The following is a 22,732-nucleotide window of genomic DNA, read 5'->3' as shown; positions in this document are numbered from 1 at the left end:
CAAGGGATAGCGTGAAGGAATTTTCTGGTTATGCTTTAGTGTGTAAACATCTCCTGTACATTCAAGGCACCTCATTTGTGTTTTTATTCCTACTTCATTAGGTCCAGGTAACTGCACTCCATCTGTTGCAACAGCAGTTTCCTTCATGACCCATGAGAATGCTCTGCTTGAGTTCAGATGGAGAGCTGGGCAGTAGCACCATCAGGAGGTCATGTGGTTGAGAGCCCACAGTCTGTTCTGCCACACTGGCAAGCTGCTGGGAGCCAGGTTGGCACTACTGAACAAGCATAGGGAAGAGGGACCTGCACCGTTGATACTCCAGCTGGAGATAAACAAGGGTCCCTTGTTCTTCTGGTGACTGAAACACCAGGGGAATGAGAATGAAATAACCTTTTCAGACCCTAAATGGCTTAGCCTGGACTAACAGAAGCTATTAGAATAGACAAGAACTTCAGTGTTCAGGAGAGTCTGAGCTTGATTCATTTTTAACACTTTTTGTAATAACACTGCATCAAGCAGCCAGCACAGAAAATAAATATTTTGAATATCTGCGTATCAGCCCAACTTACATATTAACTTTTGGATATTTTCTGTTTTTCTTCCTACTGTTATTTGGAGGCCACAGTTATGAGTTTGATACTTAACACTCAGATTCTAAATTTAAGTCTTCATGGCCTTCCTTAGCACAAGGACTTCTTCTTAGTGGGATAGGAACTGCCCTACAGCCAGGAAAGCTTAGTTGGGGAGTCACTGTGACACTACCAGGAGGAGTATTTGAAGTGTAGCAATGAGATCAGAGTATAAGGGCCAAGGCTTTGCCGATGCTGGATTCTGGATTAGCTGGGATTTTCTCAAAGGACTAGGACGGTGGCCCCTGAGGGTCACTCAATGTAAACCGTAGGTGGTTTGGGGTAATAGGTTGAGGAGCAATGCTTTTCAACCTTTCTTTTCCAAACCACTACCATTTTATTTTTATTTATTTATTCACTTGACAGAGAAAGAGGGAGAGAGAGAGAGAGAGAGAGAGAGAGAGAGAGAGAGAGAGAGAGAGAGAGAGAGAGAGAGAGAATGGGTGTTGCTAGGGCCTCCAGCCACTGCTAACATGGTTCCCGGGGAATCGAACTTAAGTCCTTTGGCTTTGGAGGCAAATGCCTTAACTGCTAAACCATCCCTCCAACCTGCTTTTCAACCTTTTAGACTGAAGGATATTATTCCAAGACATACATCTTGGAATGAAAGTTTTCACCATCTTATTATAAACACAATTATATTTTATATTTCCTCTTTGTTAGCTGCCTCTCTTGGTTGGTTTTGTTTTGTTGATTTTACCAAAGCTATTCTGTTCCAATAAGTTGGTTTCCCATGACATTAGTAGATTAGGAGCCTACAGTTGAAAACTAAAAAGCCAACCCAATTCCAGTTTAGGGAACTGTTATTTTGTTCCATGGAGCAAGAATTGTTTAAAAGGTATGTTTAGTTGAACTCTGCTGAACATCTTTATAAAAGGCTCTTCTCTGCCACTGACCTAAGAGTAAAGATTTATGTGATAAGTTACTCATAACAAATCCACAGAAAACTAAGCAGAATGCGCAACTCTTTGGTGGCTCATGTTTCTCATGTCAAGCTCTGTCTCCGAAAGCTCCTCACCACTCAGGCCACTGCTATGAGGCAGCCTGTCTAGATTGAGTAAAACCATCTTGAACACAGAGACTGAACTATATTTTAAATTCACAATTGTTAAGCCACAAACTCGACATTCCTAAATAAAACTAAGCATAAGTCAAACTGCTGCCAAGTGAAAAGGCCCAGTTTGGGGACCCTCAACTCTCTTTTGCATCACACTTGACTCCTGGACTGGCCTAAGTAAGGACCATGTGAGACATCAAGTGATGGAAAGCATTGCATTCTGCCCATTTAAGGTCAGCAATTTTGTGGCACCTGACTGCCTCCACGTTCACAGGAGGTGCTGATAATGACCACCAGAGCTGGGCCTCAAATGCTGCTCTTGTTGAAAAGAACTTTAAAGTTTGGGAGAGTAGCTCTGCAGTGGGATTGTAGCCTAGCATGCACCAGCCCTGGGTAAAAGTTATGGTTAATGCACATTACATAAGCAGCCGTTGGGGTATTTCTGAGTTACACTGATTCCAAGAGACTGGAATGTGTCACCTTGCTCCACAGTGTGACCAGGAGCCACTTCACAAGTTAACAAGGCAGCAGGTTTTTGAAATCTGGACGGAGAACGTTTTGTTTGAACCAGCATTTGAAAGAAGAGGAAATGCAGTTCTACCTCAGGAAATTCTGAAGTGTCTGATGAGTTTCAGGGAAGGAATGTATCCATTGGGTGAGCAGTTGAAGAGGAGAGCTGCTGAAGGCTGGGGAGATGGCTAAGCAGACAAAGTACAACTCTGAGTATCTGAGTTCAAATCCCCAGGCTCCACATGAAAGCTGGATGCTGTGGCAGCCATCTGTGATCCCAGTGAGAAGTGAGGTGGAGACAGGAGAATGTCCTGGAAGCTCCAGAACCGAGCAGTGAGCAACACAGAGACCCTGTCTCCAGTGAGGTGCAGGGTGAGGGCTGACCTGAAAGTGGTCCTCTGAGCCCTGAGCATGTCATAGCCTGCATGTGCCCGCACTCACACGTATGACAGGGCATGCCCACATCTGCCATGATGCATTTGCATGCCACACATACCCAATAAGTAAGTTAAATAAAAAATAATAATTTCTAACAAGGGAGTAGAGCTGATTTGGGGGTATAATAGCACATGTGTTGTTCACATTTATCTTTGGTGTTCACTGTATGTGATTAGTGGAAAATAAGTTTTTAAAATGTTTCTTTGCCGGGTGTGGTGGCGCCTGCCTTTAATCCCAGTACTTGGGAGGCAGTGGTAGGAGGATCACCAAGATTTCGAGGCCATAGTAAGACTACAGAGGGAATTCCAGGTCAGCCTGGGCTAGAGTGAGACCCTACCTCAAAAAACTCAAAAAAAAAAAATGTTGGGAGACGACTCAGTTGTGAAAGGACCTGGGTTCAGAACCCCAGGACCCACATAAATACCAGGTGGGCATGGTGGCCTGCCTGTAATGTTAGCACTAGGAAGCAGGGAGAGGGGATCCCCAAGCTAGCTAGCTAGCTGGTCTCGCTGAATTTGCAAGTTCTGGGCACTTGTGTCAATAAATAAAGTGCAGGGTGATTGAAGAAGACTCTTGTGCACCCACATACATACCAACACACACAGGCTAATTCATTAAAAGCAAATGCATCATGTATGGACACAAACATAGTTTTGTATTTAAAACCATGCTAAGGGCTGGAGAGATGGTTTAGCAGTTAGGACCCATGTTCAGTCTCTCTCCAGATCCCATGTAAGCCAGATGCACAAAGGCAAGGCAAGCACAATATTGCACATGCCCACTAGGTGGCACAAGTGTCTGGTGTTCAATTCCAGTGGCTGAGGCCCTGGAGCACTAATTTCCTCCCTCCCCCACCCAAAAAAAAGAAATTAAAAAAAAACCTGTAATGTGGTGAGAAAAGTGTTATTTGTTTCCACCTTTAAAAAATTTATTTATTTATTTATTTATTTATTTGCGAGAAAGAGAAGAAGAGGCAGATAGACAGAAAGAGAGAATGGGTGTGCCAGGGCTTCCAGTAATTGCAGATGAACTCCGGATGCATGTGCCCCCTTGTGCATCTGGCTTATGTGAGTCCTGAGGAATCAAACCAGGGTCCTTAGGCTTCACAGGCGAACACCGTAACCACTAAGCCATTTCCCCAGCCTTTGTTTCCACCTTTTGCATATCTCTTTAAGGACTGGATGATCCAAGTTTCTCTGCTTCTGTATGTGGGATCTGTTGTTTTGCTGATGTGTGTGAATAAAATTTAGCTCATACAGCTGTAGAATTTATAGAATTGGAAAAGGGAGGACCTCATGGAGCTGGGAAAGGGTCTCAGACCCCCATGGAAACTGGGGACACACTTTGAAAACTGACTAACAGTTTAGCAGACTATATGTTGAGTGGCTCTCCCTAAATAATGAGGATTGCAAATCCTAATATTGTGTGTGTGTGTGTGTGTGTGTGTGTGTGTGTGTGTGCATATATCTACTGCAGAAAGAAATTAGGAGGAGTCCTCCTAAATCCATCATATCAACACTATATTTCCAATTCAGACGAAGCTTATATGTCTATTGAAATGATAGCATGGATTACTTACTCAAGCTAAAAATAAAGGAAGTCGTGTTTGCTGAGGGAGATGTTCAGAGGCCTTGGGAACCTGGGCAGAGTTGACATTTGGCAAACTAAGGGGTGTGATTTGATGAAAGTCGTGTTTGAGGTGTGAAGAGATTGGCTTGGGCAGAGGAGGGAAAGAAAGAAGGCACTCTGAGGTCATTGTGGTGGTAACGACGCTGGCTGGACCTTGGAGACTGGAGGTAAATAGAAAGAGAAATTCTAGGCAGAATCAGAGATTGTGAAGGCACTGGACTGGGAAAGAAAGAAAAGGGTAAGGTCCAAAAATGACTCCATTTTTCTGAGTTAAAACATTGGGAGTGTGAGTCCTTGTTTGAAAAGCTATCCTCCCTGCTCACAAAGTCTTGTCTTGTCTTCCAGAGCTGGCCAGCCCATTCAAGGGACTTGGAGGGGCTTCCCAACTTGCATCGGTCCCCATCGATTCTAGAAGAAAAGGCAGCCATGTCCCTATGACATCCCCAGACTGTCACCTGCGCCTGACCTGCCCGGGGCCCTGCAGGCAGTGAAGTCCCACGCCTGGTTTCTGTGCGCCCCTGGCACCTGTGGTCCCCCTCCTATGCACCCCAGCACCCCCATCAGCTCCCTCTTCTCCTTCACCAGCCCCGCAGTGAAGAGGCTGCTGGGCTGGAAGCAGGGAGATGAGGAAGAGAAGTGGGCGGAGAAGGCTGTGGACTCTTTGGTGAAGAAACTGAAGAAGAAGAAAGGAGCCATGGACGAGTTGGAGAGAGCGCTCAGCTGCCCTGGGCAACCCAGCAAATGCGTCACCATTCCCAGGTCCCTGGATGGCCGTCTGCAGGTGTCTCACCGCAAGGGTCTGCCCCACGTCATTTACTGCCGAGTGTGGCGCTGGCCAGACCTCCAGTCCCACCATGAGCTGAAGCCACTGGAATGCTGCGAGTTCCCCTTCGGCTCCAAGCAGAAGGAAGTGTGCATCAACCCTTACCACTACCGCCGAGTGGAGACGCCAGGTGGGTGCCCGTTGCCCTGTCTTGGCAGAGAACCAGAGGATATTCTCCAGAAAAAGACCTCTGCTAGGAGGGAGAGAGGGGTGTGGGGAGAGAGAGGAGGGGGGAGTTCGAGGTTATGGATTGAATCCAAACTTGGGTAGTCGTGAACGTTGTCTTTAGGCAGCATCATTTCAATGTACACATAAGCTTTGTATGATTTTGAAAGATGCCATTTATTCACGTGGATTTAGGGTGCTTCCTAATCTCTTCCTAGTTCTTAAGAGATTTGAAAGGTCTTAAGATGGCTTGATAATGATTAACTGTAAAATAAATAAATACATAAATAAACACGCTCTCCCTCCATCCCACACACACTGAGTGAGTGAACCTTACGGAGTTAAGGGGAAGAATGGGTTTGGGTTCCAGCTGCTAATCAGGTACATGGAAGGTGGCCCAGTTTTGGTTCTGGAAACAGCCAGTGAAAGCTGTTGGAAGTCAGTTCAGGACTAAAATAATAGAGTGGGGAAGATGGGCCATTGCTCTTAAATAAGGGTTTGATTTGTTTTGTTTGAGGGGATGGAAAGCAGACCTCCACACACTAGGCAAGTGCTTAGCCACTGAGCTACAGCCCAGCCCCTACCTTACATTTATTTATTTATTTATTTATTTATTTATTTATGAGAGAAAGAGGCAGATAGAGAGACAGAGACAGAGAGAGAGAGAGAGAGAGAGAGAGAGAGAGAGAGAGAGAATGGGCACATCAGGGCCATCAGCCACTGCAACTCCAGATGCATGCACCACCTTGTGCATCTGGCTTTCATGGGTCCTGGAAAATTAAACCTGGGTCCTTTGGATTTGTAAGCAAGTGCCTTAACCTCTAGGCCATCTATCCAGACCCACGTTTCTTTCTTTCTCCCCTCCCTCCCTCCCTCCCTCCCTCCCTCCATTCATTCATTCATTCATTCATTCATTCATTCTTTCTTTCTTTCTTTCTTTCTTTCTTGGTACTGGGGACTAAACCCAGGGCCTTTCACATGCTAGACAAGGTTTCTCCTTCTAAGCTACAGTCTTAGTCCTTAAATACTTATATTTTTAAGTTTTAAATATAGAAAAGAGGGCTGGAGAGATGGCTTTGTGGTTAAGCGCTTGCCTGTGAAGCCTAAGGACCCTGGTTTGAGGCTCGATTCTCCAGGACCCGCGTTAGCCAGATGCACATGGGGGCGCACGCGTCTGGAGTTCATTTGCAGTGGCTGGAGGCCCTAGAGCACCCATTCTCTCTCTCTTTCTCTCTGCCTCTTTCTTTCTATGTCACTCTCAAATAAATAAAAATGAACAACAAAAACAACATTTTTTTTAAATATAGAAAAGTACTGCTTCAAAACTCTTCACACACCAGTACGCCTGCGTGCGTCCATTTAGCCCCACCCCCTTTGTGAGAAGTCTGCTTGGTTTTGTTTCTTCACACTGGTGCCACAGTTTTACTGAGATTCTCTTTGGATAGAGACCATATCAGATACTAAATTTGTAGGAACAGATTCCACACTTGCTCTTAGCCAAAAAGCTGAGGAGCGATGACAGCCTCTTTGGATTGAGTGTTGTGTGGCTTTCCAGGCAGGGGCAGTGTTTATAGGAGCCATCTCTCTCTTATTGGCCATGTGCCTGGTTCCAAGAACTCAGGACACATTTGCTCAGAGAACTCATCCATGTCCTGTTAGGAGACAGACACTTCTGCCACTTGTTTGCATCTGGCTTATGTGGGCTGCTTGAGATGAGCCCAGGCTGGTGGGCTTTGAAAGTAAGCACCTTCAACCATTGAGCAATCTTCTTAGCTCTGCTCCTTCATATTGTTATTATTTACTTTTAAGAATGAAGAAGCCGGGGGTGGTGGCACATGCCTTTAATCCCAGCACTCGGGAGGCAGAGTAGGAGGATCACCATGAGTTCGAGGCCATCCTGAGACTACATAGTGAATTCCAGGTCAGCCTGGGCTAGGATGTGACCCTACCTCAGAAAACCAAAAAAAAAAAAAAAAAAAGAAAGAATGAAATAGAAACAAGGCTCAGCCTGATGGCACAGTTTTATAATCCTAGCTGCTCAAGAGGCGGAGGTGAAAGCATTTCAAGTTGTAAGCCTGCCTGGGCTAGGTAGTCAGTTAAAGGCCCGGCTTGGTAACTTAGTGATATCTCTGCCTCATGGTAAAAGGTAAAAAGAAGCCTGGGGTTTAACTCACACGTAGAGTGCTGGCCTAATGTGTGAGGACCCTTGATTCCATCTCCTGTACTACAAAAATAAATAAATAAGTAAATAAATAAGGAACCCCTGAAGGGACCCACTAAGATGAACAAACTTAATTTTAAAAAAATATTCTATTTCTTGTGCTCACTTCGGCAGCACATATACTAAAATTGTAACAATACAGAGAAGATTAGCATGGCCTCTGTGCAAGGATGACATGCAAATTCCATATTTTTTAAAAAACAAAGAAAAAAAATTTTTTTATTTAACAGAGAAAGAGGAAGAGAGAGAGAGAGAATGGATGTGCCAGGGCCTCCAGCCACTGCAAACAAATTCCAGATGTGTGTGTCCCCCTTGTGCATCTGGCTAACATGGGTTCTGGGGAATCGAACCTGGGTCTTTCGGCTTTGCAGGCACATGACTTAACCGCTAAGCCATCTCTCCAGCCCCAAACTTAATTTTTCTTCTTTACCTTTCCACCTTCACTATGACTTAGCACTTGTGTTTTACTTCGTAACTTTTGGCTTCTTGCTTTTAGATCATTCTGATGAGGGCAATAGAACACTATTGCTTCAGGCATCAGCAATGAGTTTGAACTTGAGGCTAGTCCTCTACATAATTAAACATGATCTCTGACGAAAAACATTCTGGACCCCACTTAGGATTTCACTGTAAGCCATAGAAGCCGATTGTGTCTTAAAAAAGAAAAGACTTGATTGGTAGAATTAAAGAAAGATGCAAACACACTGGTCCCCATAAAGTCAAGGATTGGGTCATTACAAGTGAACAGGAAGTCTTAGTGACACAAAACAAAATCCAATTCTGAACGTTGTCATAAATTGTGATCTTCTGCTTGAGATGCAGGTGGCAAGGGAGACGGTGGTTGATTCCACAAAGTTCACATAATCTTCTTGGGTGGAGATGGGATGTTCACGGACAGGTTCACCAGGAGTAGAGGTAGTGGAGAGGCAGCTCCCACAGGGTGAGCAGTTCTGTCATCAACAAACGGCCCAGTGAAACAAATCAGCTACCCTTCTGTCTGTCCCGATGGGCAAAGTTCAGCTCTGCCTCTCTCCCTCTCTCTTTTCCTAGTGTTGCCTCCAGTGCTGGTGCCAAGACACAGCGAATACAACCCCCAGCTCAGCCTCCTGGCCAAGTTCCGCAGCGCCTCCCTGCACAGCGAGCCACTCATGCCGCACAACGCCATCTACCCGGACTCTTTCCAGCAGCCTCTGTGTCCCACGCTGCCCTCCTCACCCAGCCACGTGTTCCCGCAGTCCCCGGGCTCTGCCGGCTACCCCCACTCGCCAGCAAGTCCTTCTGAGCCAGAAAGTCCATATCAGCACTCAGGTCAGTGGGCGCCATGGTCTCTGGGAAGATGGGAGCTGCGGTGGACAATCGTAATTGAGGTCACTGCAGCTAATGCTCCCATCGTGCTTTACGGTGTATGGATCGGAGTCCTCTGGACTGTGGGAGGCACACCCCCCTCCCCAGCCTGATCGTGGCTGGACCCATTTTGAAACAGGTCCGCAGATGAATGTTTTCACTCTTTGTTTCTGGTTATGAGCCTCTGTCTTAGAAACTAAATGGATTTCAACTCCATCCCTAGAAACTTCTAAAGTCTTTTTGTAAACTTTTCAGTTAGCAGTTTTCATACATGTGCATAATAAAGTTTGATCCTCCTCTCCTCCCCTGTCTCCCTTTCACTGAATCCCCTCTTCTAACTAATCCTTTTGTATTCTGAGGTCATTTTTTTGTGGCCCTCTATCCATGATGACATACTGATGGGTCCAATATTGTGCAGGTCATGACAACTGCTATGAGATCATGCATGTGACTGGCCATTTCATGTACAGAAGACAATAGTCCAAAGCTCTCCTCCCCAACCACATTGCTTCTATGATGTTCCCTCAGTCTTAGAGGGCATGATGGAGTACTTCCAAAGTATTTTTTTTCCTTAGATTTTTATTTTTTTTTAACAGGGTCTTGTCCCTGAACTTTCAATTCCCTTACCTCAGCTTTCTGAATGCTGAGGTGACAGGTATGTGCCACTTTGCTGAGTGCAAAGAAATAAGATTAAATTGTTCTAATCCGAGAAGGGAGACTTGGCCGGAGGGCAGACAGTAATGAGGAAGAGCTGGGCCTCTGATGAGCTGCCTTGTTCCAAAATGAAAGGGAGTTCTGGGCCATGACAGATGCATGCATAGACGCCCTCTCTGTGTGCTCTGATGCCCAGAGGGCAGGGGAAGAGAGCTCTTCAGGTACCGTTCATATGGAAGAGGAGGGGAGAACCTCACACACGCCACTTGCCGTATGGGCCGCAACGCCTGTGAAGTTGGTTGAAGAGACACGAAGAACACATTTATATAAATCTCTCCAATGTGAGATAAATAAATATCTGGAGCTAACGAGCTCCCAGAGGCCTTGCCTAAGTACAGTTGGTGCCAGCAGTTACGTTCTGCCTCCTTTATTCATAAATCCCTAAACTGTTACTTGTATGCAAACCCTGCCCTAGGTTTCTGAAAAAAGTAAGTATCCCTGCCCTCAAAGAACTTTTAAAATGTGGGACCGTAGCAAGCATCTTTCTTTCAGGTTACTTAGTTCCTCTTTCCTTAACAAGATACATCCATACCCATTCTGACATCGATCACATGGGGTTACGCAATCCCTCCTCTTCCCTACGAGCCGCGCGGTGCTGGAAATGTGTTGCTTGCTCATTATGTGCTCGCCGCATGGAGACATTGCTCTGCAGGTGTTTGGAACATGGTGTCAGAGTCCATAGCTTACCCATGCAGTTTTCTGGGCTCAATGAGTCACGGCTGCGAGGTGTCCAACAGTGCGCCTGCGTGAGGAGCTGGATGCCTGAGCCTGTGGCTGTCTGTCGAGAGGCAGTGGGGCTAGAGAATGGTCACGGGAATAGCAGTGCAGGACTTGGGGGTCCAGGAGGGGTCCTCCAAGTTTATGAACCCCAGTTTTGGGTCCTGTCCTACCTTTAACAAAGAATTGAAAATGACGGATTCAAGAAGGATAAGTTATGGATTACTAAGTTTGTTTAGGGAGAAATCACAAATTGCGGGGTTTATTGAAGGGAAATTGGGACTGAGGACGAAGGCCAGAGCAGAACCATAAAGCATGTGGGACGTAGCAACCGCACGCTCAGGGGGAAACACTGCCTAGTTCATAAGGTTCATTTAGGAGAAACTGAGGTTTTTAGGGAAAGACTGGAGTAGAGCCACAGCATGTGAAAGAGAGAACTTAGGTGTGTATTTAGAAGAAACACATGTAGCACTCACCGTGTGCTTGTTTGGGAAGTAAGTTATGAGGCCAAATTGTGAGAGCTTAAGGAAGAATAGCAGAGGGAAAATATCAAAGCAGAGACCAAAAACATTCAGATGACAACTGAGTACTAAAGAGAGTTATGAGCCACGCGTGGTGGCACATGCCTTTAATCCCAGCACTTGGGAGGCAGAGGTAGGAGGATCGTCGTGAGTTCGAGGCCACCCTGAGACTACAGAGTGAATCCCAGGTCAGCCTGAGCTAGAGTGAGACCCTACCTTGAAAACCAGAAGAGAGAGAGAGAGAGAGAGAGAGAGAGAGAGAGAGAGAGAGAGTTGTACCCATGACAATCGCAGGTTTAGAGAAGTTACACAGGTCGCAGGTCTAGAGTTAGTGAAAGTATCCCCATGGTAGATCTGGAGTATATAGGGAAATACACAGTTGGTAGATTTAGAGACAAAAGGAAAATCATACATGTGATTAAAGTGAGAAGTTACCCCAAACTATAAAGCAGAGGTGAGCAGAAAAGTTCCCTCAGACCAAGCGAGAAGCCAGACTCATATATATATCCCTGTGGCCATAGCAAGGAGAGGGAGAGGGAGAGAGAGAGACAGGGATGGAGGGAGAGTGGGAGGGAGGGAGACTGGAAGAACGCCACAGCCTTTATAATGATCAAAACTGTGTTCTTTGACAGATTCAGGTATGCAAGGGGAAGACCCGGTTGGTTTGTAGATCTGGAGGGAGGACTCTAGAGCCAGCCCACCTAAGTCGTATACTAGACTGTGGGAAGCAGGGACCACTGTGGCTGGTTGTAGATGAGCCTTGATCAGACATGAGTTCCGTATAATGACTCCCGTTTATACCAGTGAGGGTTGGCATCTCCTGGTTCTCCCTCTCCAACTGAAACTGCCTAAAATAAGCTAGCTTTCTCCTTATTTCTCCTTCACTAGAACCACAAGTGGAGCAGTGTCAGGCCGATGATACAAGGACTTGAACTAAAGTGAGATGTGAGGTTGTAACGTTGTTGGGACTTGATTCTCAGGAGTCATTACACAGGGTGTCAGCCGATCACTGAAGTCTCGCAGGTGGCTCAGAAAGAGGCCTGCGTGACAGGCGTGGCATGGTGGCATATACCTGCAATGTCACGCGTAGCCTGGGCTACACAGGGTATTCTTGGTCAGCTCTAGGCTGCATACAGACCCTGTCCCCCGAAGCAAAACAAAAACAGAAAAAGAAAGTAGCGTGACAGAAAGTCATTTGAGGGCAGGACAGTTATGCCACAAGGCATATATTGGCATAACATCAATGCTGTAAAAGGTTTCCCGTACTGACCTTGTGTTCCAGCCCTGCTTACACTGACAGGTCAGAATTCTTTCTCTCTTTCCACCCACAAAGCCTGGACACCAGCAAGGAGGAGAAGCTTGCCAGCATCTTGGGCACGGCATAGCCATGCTCATTTTGAAGAAAGCAATAGCAAAATGCCAACCTGAATAAAGGACCCATAGAAAAGCAAGAGCAAAAGGAGCTTTGAGATTCACTGGTTCAGCCTCTGATTTTAAAAATGTCTGAGATATAATTCGCAAACCATAAAATTCACCCATTTTAAGTATATAATCCAGTGATTTTTAATATGAGACTTATTTTCCAGGTTGAGGTAAATGTATCTATCATAACCATTTTAGACATGTTAAGAGTTTTTTTTTTAAATTTTTTATTTATTTCTTTGAGAGCGACAGACACAGAGAGAAAGACAGGTAGAGGGAGAGAGAGAGAATGGGCGCGCCAGGGCTTCCAGCCTCTGCAAACGAACTCCAGACGCGTGCGCCCCCTTGTGCATCTGGCTAACGTGGGACCTGGGGAACCGAGCCTCGAACCAGGGTTCTTAGGCTTCACAGGCAAGCGCTTAACCACTACGCCATCTCTCCAGCCCATGTTAAGAGTTTTAATACAGTGGTATTAAGCTCATTCACAAGGTTGTGCAACCTTTGCCACTATCTATTTGCAAAAGTTTTAAATCCCCAGATAGAAACTCTATACCAATTAAACATCAGCCCCATTTCCCTTACCTCCAGCCCCTGGTAACCTCTGATAACTTTCTGTCCCTATGAATGTGGTTATTCTAAGTACCTCTTCAAGGTATGCATGCAATCTTTGTACTTTTGTGCCTGCTTATTCCAGTGAGCAATGTTCCCACAGTATGTTATAATATACATCACTATTTCATTTTTTGTGACTAACAATATTCTATTAAATGGATATACCCATTGAATAAACCCCTCATTGGCTGTTGGATATTTGGAATGTTTCCACTGTTGGACTATTGTGAGTAATGCTGTTGTGAACCTTAGTAGGCAAGCATGTGTTCAGTCTGACTTCCTTTTCTTTCTGGTACATAGGAGTGCTATGGTAAATCTCTACCTAGCCCCTTAATATTCTAGGTATATCTATTCAAGGACCTGCCAGAGGGCCACCTTGCCTTATAACTTTTTCACCAGGGTCACAGTCTTACTTTCCACCAAGGAGACACCTTACCCCTCGTGCTTCCTAGTGTGGTCCATGAACCTCTGACTTAGAATTGTGGCCCGGTCTGTTATGCATGGCTGCATCCAACTCCTCATCTATCGCACCAGACTTGCTGAGGGTGAGACCAGGATCCTGCTTTTCTAGCAAGCTCCCCTGGTGACTTTTGTGTGCCCCTGCATGTGAGCTGCTTGTCTAGACAGTCCAGCTCAGCCGGAGCCGATCCTTCTGACCCGTTAGGCTGCTAAAGAAAGCAGCTACTCTGAGATCTTCCCCTCATGGTTTTCTCTCCCTTGCAGTTATTACACTACGTTTTGCTTTCTGAGCGCACACCATGGAGTGATCTAACCATGGTCGCTGTTTAATCACAGAACTAATCTCTGGGGAGAAGGACACACGGGTATAATTAAGTTTCACTTGTTCTGTTTTGAGGCCATATCTTAAAGTATCTCCAGAACAGGTCATCCTTGTGGCCGTTGTTTAATCCACAGCAACATGGGAACTGAATGTTAAACTCATTTGGAAGAAGTCAGGCTTCTCTGTGTTCTGCAAGCCAGATAAAAGAGAAGGACTCAGAGACTACCTCGCAGATGTGAAACTATTGTCATAAAGCCATTTGTGCCAAGTAGTTACTCAAGTCAGAGAGAAAACTGACTGAGCCATTAGTGGGGAGCGCGGAGCAACCAGTTTCCTTGGTAGGACAGAGGCCGTCCTACTGTCCTTTCAGAAAATGGCAGTTCATTACTATGAGTTCTCGTTAGCATGATGCTGTCCTCCAAGCCCTGGAGTTTAACAGTCAGTAGTTGGAAGTCACTGTGGAGCCGCCGGAGTGACAGTTTCTTTGTTCTGATGCTTTTTTGTCGTGGACTGTTATCGTGCCCTGAATCTCTAGGCACTAGAATGGCAGAGGCCACAGCTGATGTCATCAGTCATTAGTGCTATCAGTACCTAGCAGAGGTAAACGGCAAATGAACAGCTAAATGTAGCTATTCTCCTATTGTCCTCGCTAAACAACCAAACTGCGCTGGGCTGCTATTCTGTGTGTGGTTTAGGAGGTGGGAAGCAGGGCTTGTGGTGGAAGTTTGGCATTCGTTTCTTTCTTTCTTTTTCTTTTTTGGTGTTTTGAAGCAGGGTCTCACTCTAGCTCAGGATGACCTGGAAGTCACTATGTAGTCTCTCAGGGTGGACTTGAACTCTCAGTGATCATCCTACCTCCGCCTCCTGAGTGCTGGGATTGAAGGCTTGCGCCACCACAGCCTGGCTGAAGCTTGGCATTCTTTAATTCTTTCCTTTTGTTTTGGTTTTTGAGTCAGTATCTTGCTGTGTAGCCCAGGATGCTCTAGAACCTTCATTTATCCTGCCTCGCCTCCTGAGTTCAGGATTACTAATGACTTATAGTGGTGTCTCTCATTTATGTATATGTGTGTGTGTGTGGCATGCATGCATATCTATGCATGCTTACATATATCTGTGCACGTGGAGGCCAGCAGTCAACATCAGGTGCCTCCCTCAATTGCTGGGCACCTTATTTTTTGAGACATGGTTGTTCCCTGAACCTAAGAGTCACAAACTGAGCTAGACTAGGTAGATAGGGAGTTCCTGTCTCCACCTCCCCAGTGCTGGGATTATAGCTGTGTGCAAACATGCCCTGCCTTTTTGTGGGCACACGAGATCCAAACCCAGGTCCTCATGCTTTTATGGTGAGCACTTTATCCAGTAAGTCATCTCTCTTTCCCTACAGTAATGTCTTTCAGTTAGCTAGAGGAATGCTGTTAGAAAAATATAGAAATAGGGCTTTGTAATATTTTATTTTTATTTCATAATAGGCTGGATAAGTATTGCTCATCTTTAATGTTCCCCTAAGCCACTCATGTAGATGTAGGTTTTGATGGAAGATCTGGAGTGGGTTCTAAGAACTGCCATCATCAGGCTTCTGGCTGATGCAGAGATGGATGCTGTAAGGCCATGTGTGAGCCAGGTCTAAAGGAGCTTGTTCTTTGGAGTATGCCTAAGCAAACCCCACTCCCCCGTAAGTCAGGTCCTTTATCTGCTTCATAAACTGTTTTAATGCTTGTTGGGGCACATTCTAGATACAAGAATTACTGGCATATTCAAGGAAAAGAAAATAATATACTGACTAGAAAAGTAGACAGAGTGTAGGTGTCAAGAAGGAACGGAACTGACTTTAGCTTAAACATTGTGGACGAGAACATGACATTCTTGACTTCCCTATCTCTTCCTTTTCTCTCTTTAAAATCCTTATACCACATGGAACTATTAGATATTCTGTGTGCACACAGAAATGTGACCCCTCTATGTAAAGGTGTGTTTTTTTTTCTTTTTAAAATAAAATTTGATTCAGTACTTTTTAAAAAAATCACATCTATTATTATTTTGTATTATCTCAAGTGGTCATATTTCCAAATGGGGGGAAGGATCCGCTTGGTCTTCTAGTAGTGAGTCAGTTGGTGAATTGGGTTCTGTATCAGAATCAGATGGGACCTAGCATCCTTATTCAGTCTATTCCTCTCAAGATGCTTGCAGACTGCAACTGCTTTCTTTTATTTATTTATTTTTTTTTTTGTTTTTCGAGGTAGGGTCTCACTCTGGTCCAGGCTGACCTGGAATTCACTATGTAGTCTCAGGGTGGCCTCGAACTCTCAGCAGTCCTCCTACCTCTGCCTCCCGAGTGCTGGGATTAAAGGCGTGTGCCATCACGCTCAGCTGCAACTGCTTTCTTAATGAAATGCAATGGTAGGTGTCCTTAGGAAGACAAGGAGCGAGTCCTTTGGACTTTAGGATTGGCAAGATTCTTATTGCCTATCACAAAACACTCTTCTGCGATGCCATGTGAGGCCCTCAGGATCACACCAGTTTGTAAGGGAGTCAGGCCTTTCCTGGCTGCTCTGTAAATTTATTCTTTCATGCCCCCTGACATCAACTTCAGCCACGTGGGGACACTGGCATAGGGCAGAGCCAACTGAGATGGGCCCGTCCCAGGAGCGTGCATGTGACCCATGATGACAGCCATCTGGCGACAAAGAGCCCGTTATGTTTTTATGGTTAGTTTGTTAGTTTTGGCATAGAGATTCCATTTAACTCAGTTATGGTAAGATATTATCACTCTCATGCAGATGAGGTGATCTGCCAACCTCCTGCTAGCACTGTTTACTTTGGGGGTCACGATGTCTTCTGTCAATCTGCTCATGTTATCTTTCCCTGGGCTCCTCATTGCTAACAAACATATTTATAAATGCCCTAACCTTGGGGAATTAGCAAAGACCATGCCATGACCAAATGAGCTGACCCCAGGCGGCTTCCATTAAAGACAGGTTTAAAAGACTGCAAAGGAATGAACCTGCTCTTACAGCCAATTTTTTTGGTTAAAAAACATTCATCTCTATCTCCTGCTCAAAGCATAATTTTTGACACCTGGAGTAGTGATGTAGTGATGGCTGTTTTGGTTTCTTTCAGACTTCCGGCCGGTTTGTTACGAGGAGCCCCAGCATTGGTGCTCAGTTGCCTACTACGAACTGAACAACCGCGTTGGGGAGACGTTCCAGGCCTCCTCCCGGAGCGTGCTCATAGATGGCTTCACTGACCCTTCCAATAACAGGAACAGGTTCTGCCTCGGACTTCTTTCGAACGTAAACAGAAACTCGACTATAGAGAACACCAGGAGGCACATAGGAAAGGGTAAGGACCTCCGTGGCATGCCCCGGTGTAGCCTTCTGAGCTGAAATGCAGAAACGAGGAGCCAGCCACACACTGACCTTGGAGCCTGTGGAAGGACCCCAAGGCTGCTGAGCCACTGGACAGCCATGATGTCACTGTTAGAAAGTGATATGGATTTGCAGGGGCCTGGTCTCTTCCCCCCTGGTCAGTAGGTCATCTTCAAGGCTGGCAAGGGGTGAGTGTCATGATGGCAGGACCCAGTAAAGATGCAGGTGTTAGTGCATGCTTGTAATGCCAGCCAGCACTTAACATGGAGAGGCAGTAGGTCCAGGCATTCAAGGCTAGGCTTGACTACATAGTGATTTCAAGGCCAGCTAGCCTAGGTTACTTGAGACTCTGTCTAAAAATAACAAGCAAAAAAAAAAAAAAAAAAAAAGTACAATAAATAAGAAAGTCAAGTGAGGTTATTCAGTGAAAGTATCAGCTATTATTTAAAAAATATTTTACTTATTTGCAGAAAGAGAAGTAGGAGGAGGAGGGGAATGGGCTTACCAGGGCCTCTTGCCACTGCAAACAGATTCCAGACGCATGTACCACTTTGTGCATCTTGTTTTCCATGGGTACTGGGGATTTGAATCAAGGCCTCCAGGCTTTGCAAATAAGCACCTACTACTGAGCCATCTCTTCAGCCCAAAGTCTTATTTGTGATTGCCTCCAGAAGTTAAGATGACTTCTGAAGAAGAGGAGATCTGCTTGGATCATTATTAACCATGGGGGATATGAGCTCTGAGGTTAAAATAAGGTCTGACTGGGCTGGAGAGATGGCTTAGTGGTTAAGCACTTGCCTGTGAAGCCTAAGGACCCCGGTTCGAGGCTCGATTCCCCAGGACCCACGTTAGCCAGATGCACAAGGGGGCGCATGCATCCGGAGTTCGTTTGCAGTGGCTGGAGGCCCTGGCGCACCCATTCTCTCTATCTATCTCCCTCTTCTCTCTCTGTCTGTTGCTCTCAAATAAATAAAAATAATTAAAAAAAAAAAAGAAAAAAAAAAGGTCTGACTTATGGTTGGATGACTTGGTAGGTGATGGGGTATTATCCTGTGTCAGGTTGCTCAGGGGGTCTCTGTGATTGGACACAGGCCTGACTGGTCCCTCCCGAGGGTGCTTTTGAAGACAGGTCAGCTGTGCGAACAGTGGTAGTATTGCTGAGTAAAAGGCCAGGTGTTGGGTGTTTACCTGACATGCCTCAAGGGTTCCAGGTGGAAAGAACCTTTAGAGTTTTGTCTTTCCTACTCCCGCCTACCAGTAGGCTTCAGACCTTGAGATTGCATTGGGAGATTTATTATTTCACTGGTTATGATTTCTGATATCCTTCCCAACACAGTGCCTCATCACCTCCCACTGTAGGAAGCCTGGAACCTGTGAGTAGAGGCTGCGCCTTTTGTATGATAAGCAAGTGCTCCACCGTTGAGGTATAGCCCTTGTTGAACTGAATTCTTTTTTTTTTTTTTTCAACATTTTTATTTATTTGGGAGAGAAGGAGAGAGAGGTGGGTAGGAGGCAGATAGAGAGATAGAGTATGGGCATGCCAGGGTCTCCCACCACTGCAAACAAACTCCAAACACATGTGCCACCTTGTGCATCTGGCTTATGTGTGTCATGAGGAATCCAACCAGGGTCCTTTGGTTTTGCAGGCAAGCACCTTAACCTCTTAACTGAATTCTTAAACAAATTTCTCAGGTATGGTTTTACTTGCATTATATTTTATAATAATCTTCAGTGAAATCTGAAGACAAAAGTTATCCCCTGGCGTTTTGTAGCTGTTTGTTAGGGCTGTTTGTTTATATAGCACCCTTTGGCTGGTGTTAGTGGATCCCAAGATGTAATTAAAATGTGAGTAGCCAGGTATAGTGGTGCATGCCCACAGTCCCAGCACTTGGGAGACTAAGGCAGGAAGATTACCACGAGTTAGAGACTAACCTGGGCAAGCCTCTGCATCAAAAAAAGGGGCGTCTGGATAAGGTGGCTTAGTGGTTAAGGCATTTGCCTGCAAAGCCAAAGGACCTCAGGTCAGTTTCCCAGGACCCATGTAAGCCAGATGCACAAGGAGGTGCACGCATCTAGAATTCATTTGCAGTGGCTGGAGGCCCTGGCGTGCCCATTCTCTCTCTCTCACTCTCTCTACCTCTTTTTCTCTCTGTCTCTCAAATAAATACATAAATACACAAATAAATAAATAAATAATATATTTTTTAAAAATCTACCAAACAAAAAGAAGAAAAGAAAGGACTCAGGTTTAGTTCCCCAGCACCCATGCAAGCAAGAGGCACAAGGTGGCACACTCATCTGGAGTTCGCTTGCAGTGGCTGGAGGCCTTGCTGTACCCATTCTCTCTTTCTCTCAAATAAATTTTTAAAAAGAAGTACAAAAAAGGCTCGAGAAAAATTATTCTGGTACTTAATATTCAGTAAACTAGAACTTCTTCATTTTACAGGACTCCCAGCCCCTTGCTGTAAATTTAGTTGAATCTCAAACCAAATTTGGAAAAAAAATCAACTGAAACGAAACGAAAAGAACAATTAGCAGGAGCAGCAACACTCTCAGGATTCTCTTTCCTGAGCATGAGCCCTGTTGCCATTCCCGACCTCTTGCTGGTTCCTCTTCCTTTCCCCAAATAGCTCCTCCTGCCTCCATGTCACATAGATTCAATTGCTTGCTGTTGTTCCCACCCTTCCTTTAGACTTCTTCCTCCTCTCATAGTCTCCTTTCTATGTTAATGCCACACACACACACACACATTTCACACACTTAAATCTAGATCCTGAGCATGAGAAAGAAACATGCTGTTTGTCAGTCATGCTATTTTGCTTACTGATCACCAGTTCCATTCATTTTTTTTTTGTGTAGAGATCATATTTTTGCACTTCTTTATGCCTGAGTAAAATTCTATTGTGTATATATACCACATTTCCTCTATTCAGATGCCATTTTGAATCTTAATCCCAAGAATGTTAGGCGAGCTGATGTTAGCTACCTTTTGCTTGTGCGTTTTCACTGTTTGAAAAAGTGTTAGGAATGTCACTCTTCACCATGGTGGGAATGTCACTGTTCACAAGAGCCATATGATTTGATTTATAGTCATGAATGTTAAACACCTTAAATGGAATAGGTGTCATGGAAATATTTATTTAGAAAAGTAGATTTATAACCTGATAAAATAAGCTTTACTTGTTGGCTCCTCTGCAGTGGGTTTAGAGTACACACTCGTGTAACATTTTTATGATATTACCTGAGTCATTCAACTCTAATTTTTTTTGTTTATATATGGACGCAAAGTACTATATTTAATGTGTTTCTAACATTAGCAAACCCAGTGGTGAAATTAATGAGATTGAAAGTTATGGGAACAATAACATACGTAAACTCACTGACTGGTTCTCGAGAATGCCCATTCACAGGGGTTGCGTGTTTTAATGAAGTTGTGGAGAAAACAACAACAACAACAAAGATGATAAGGAAAACATGTGAGCATTTGGGGCATCCATGCTACTCACCTGTGACCACGGTTGTGAGAATGAACCCGATAGCAGAGAGCCCCGCGTTGGCATGCTGAGTCGCCGAGAAGGGAATGCGGGCTGCAGGAAGACTGTGTTCTTGTGTCCACAGGTGTGCACTTGTACTACGTTGGGGGAGAGGTGTATGCTGAGTGTGTGAGTGACAGTAGCATCTTTGTGCAGAGCCGCAACTGCAACTACCAGCACGGCTTCCACCCGGCCACCGTGTGCAAGATCCCCAGCGGGTGCAGCCTGAAGGTCTTCAACAACCAGCTCTTTGCACAGCTGCTCGCCCAGTCGGTTCACCATGGCTTTGAAGTTGTTTATGAGCTAACAAAGATGTGTACTATCCGCATGAGCTTTGTTAAGGTAAGGCGTGCTAACTTTTGGGTTATAGTTGGAAAATGAAGTGCTAGAGAGGTTACCTGGTCATCAAAGGCACTTGCTTGCAAAGCCTGATGGCCTGGATTTCATTCCTCAGTATCCACGTAAAGCCAGATGCACAAGGTGGCTCATGTGTCTGGAGTTCAGGTGCAGGGGCAGAGGCTGTGGTATGCCCATACTAACTCTTTGTGTCTGCCCCCCACCTCTCAAATGAGTAAATAAAAATATAAAAGAAAGACAATAAAAGCAAAATGCAAAAGCACGCTTTGGTGGGTGTGACAGTACAGAAATTCAGGAAGATAATAGAACACTTTTTTTGGAAAGTAATATTTTTAGGTAGATATAAATATATATAAACTGTCAAATATATAAAACAATTCCATGAAAATTCTTCAGTATTGGAGGAAACCCAAATGAAAGCAGTTATTTGATTGTTTTTTCCATGCAGAAGATTCAGCAACATTAATGTCTTTATATGATAAAATACTTTTTTTTTCCATCTCTTAATTGCCAAACACTATGGTAACCCAGTCAACATTGCTAGATTCATCTGAATTAAATAAGATCTGCTCAGTCTGAGGAGGTATTCAGACAAGTGGAAGAAATACATTTATAGATGAATAACAAAAGAAAACTGGCTCTAGTGTAAGACAGTATAAGTTAGTGCTGGCCTAAACACATTAGGTTAGAAACATTGGGATGGGCATGATGTACTCGGGTTGCAAGTATCTGTTATCCCAGCACACTAATGACCAATTACAGATAACCAAACCAAACAATGGTGGTTACTACAGGAGATGAAAGAGCAGATCATCTTTTTGTTTTTGTTGTTGTTTTTTTCTTGGTTTTTTGAGGTAGGGTCTCACTCTTGCCTAGAATAACCTGGAATTTACTAACTATGTAGTCTTAGGGTGGCCTTGAACTCATGGTAGTTCTTCTACCTCTGCTTCCTGAGTGCTGGGATTAAAGGCGTGTGCCACCACTCCCGACCTTTTGTCAATTTTTAAAAATATTTATTTTTATTTATTAGAGACAGAGAGAGGGAGAGAGAGAGATAGAAAGTGAGAATGGGCACACCAGGGCCTCTAGCCACTGCAAGCGAACTCCAAGCGCATGCGTCACCATGCGCATCTGGCTTACGTGGGACCTGGAGAATCAAACCTGGGTCCTTAGGCTTCGCAGGCATGTGCCTTAACCGTTAAGCCATCTCTCTAGCCCCATCTTTTTTTTTTTTTTAATATTGTATTTATTTACAAGGAGAAAGAAAGAGAGAGAATGGGCATGCCAAGGCCTCTAGCCACTGCAAACAAACTCCAGATGCATGCACCACTTTGTGCATTGGCTTTATGTGGGTATTGGGGAAACAAACCTGGGTTTTAGGCTTTGCAGGCCTTAACCACTGAGCAATCTCTCCAGCCTGAGCCAGATCATGTTTATGGTGTGTCTGTCAGCTCTGATTGTTGTCAACTCTAACATGCCTTCATTTGTTAGTCAAGACATATCTATTTAGCATATGACAGGCCAGGCATCGTTGCAGGTATGGGGATGCGCCATTGAAGGTCACTCACAGGCCTCTGACTCATGGGACCAGCCAGTTCCCAAGAGACAAGCCATAAACTGCAGCTACGATAAAGTAAGGGAATCCGAGGGCTGAGGTGGGGGTGGGGGGCTGGGGGGGGGCTTCCTGTGCTGCAGAGAACTGAAGGTGAAGACTTAGGGCCCGGACGTCTTGGGGAAGGAAGCAGGAAGAGGGTAGATGAGGCTTTGAGGGCTTTGAACAGAGAAGTTTCGTGGTCTCGTGTTTTCTGGTTTGGAACTGTGTAAGCCAGGCTGACTGACCTCACTGGGTTACCCTTGTCCATCCTCCTGTTTCAGTGTCCGAGGTGCGGGGTTA

The 22,732-nt window shown here is 45.0% G+C and overlaps 1 protein-coding gene and 2 pseudogenes across 1 annotated transcript in view; 2 read left to right on the top strand and 1 right to left on the bottom strand.

The window, feature by feature from the left end:
* The window catches only part of Smad9 (SMAD family member 9), a 62,982-nt gene that overhangs the window by 35,123 nt on the left and 5,127 nt on the right, over nucleotides 1-22,732 (top strand). Inside the window, exons 2-5 of the mRNA XM_045154923.1 lie at nucleotides 4,609-5,216; nucleotides 8,523-8,780; nucleotides 16,701-16,922; nucleotides 20,567-20,823. Of these exons, the coding sequence (XP_045010858.1) occupies nucleotides 4,805-5,216; nucleotides 8,523-8,780; nucleotides 16,701-16,922; nucleotides 20,567-20,823 (1,149 nt within the window). The 5' untranslated portion in view covers nucleotides 4,609-4,804. The remainder of the gene's footprint in view (nucleotides 1-4,608; nucleotides 5,217-8,522; nucleotides 8,781-16,700; nucleotides 16,923-20,566; nucleotides 20,824-22,732) is intronic.
* On the top strand, nucleotides 7,571-7,666 carry LOC123462479 (annotated as a pseudogene).
* Nucleotides 15,626-16,245, bottom strand: LOC105944103 (annotated as a pseudogene).

This window comes from Jaculus jaculus, chromosome 7 (assembly GCF_020740685.1).
Source record: "Jaculus jaculus isolate mJacJac1 chromosome 7, mJacJac1.mat.Y.cur, whole genome shotgun sequence".
NCBI lineage: Eukaryota > Metazoa > Chordata > Mammalia > Rodentia > Dipodidae > Jaculus > Jaculus jaculus.
Note: the sequence above shows the minus strand (reverse complement) of the source record. Positions and strands in the feature narration are given on the sequence as shown.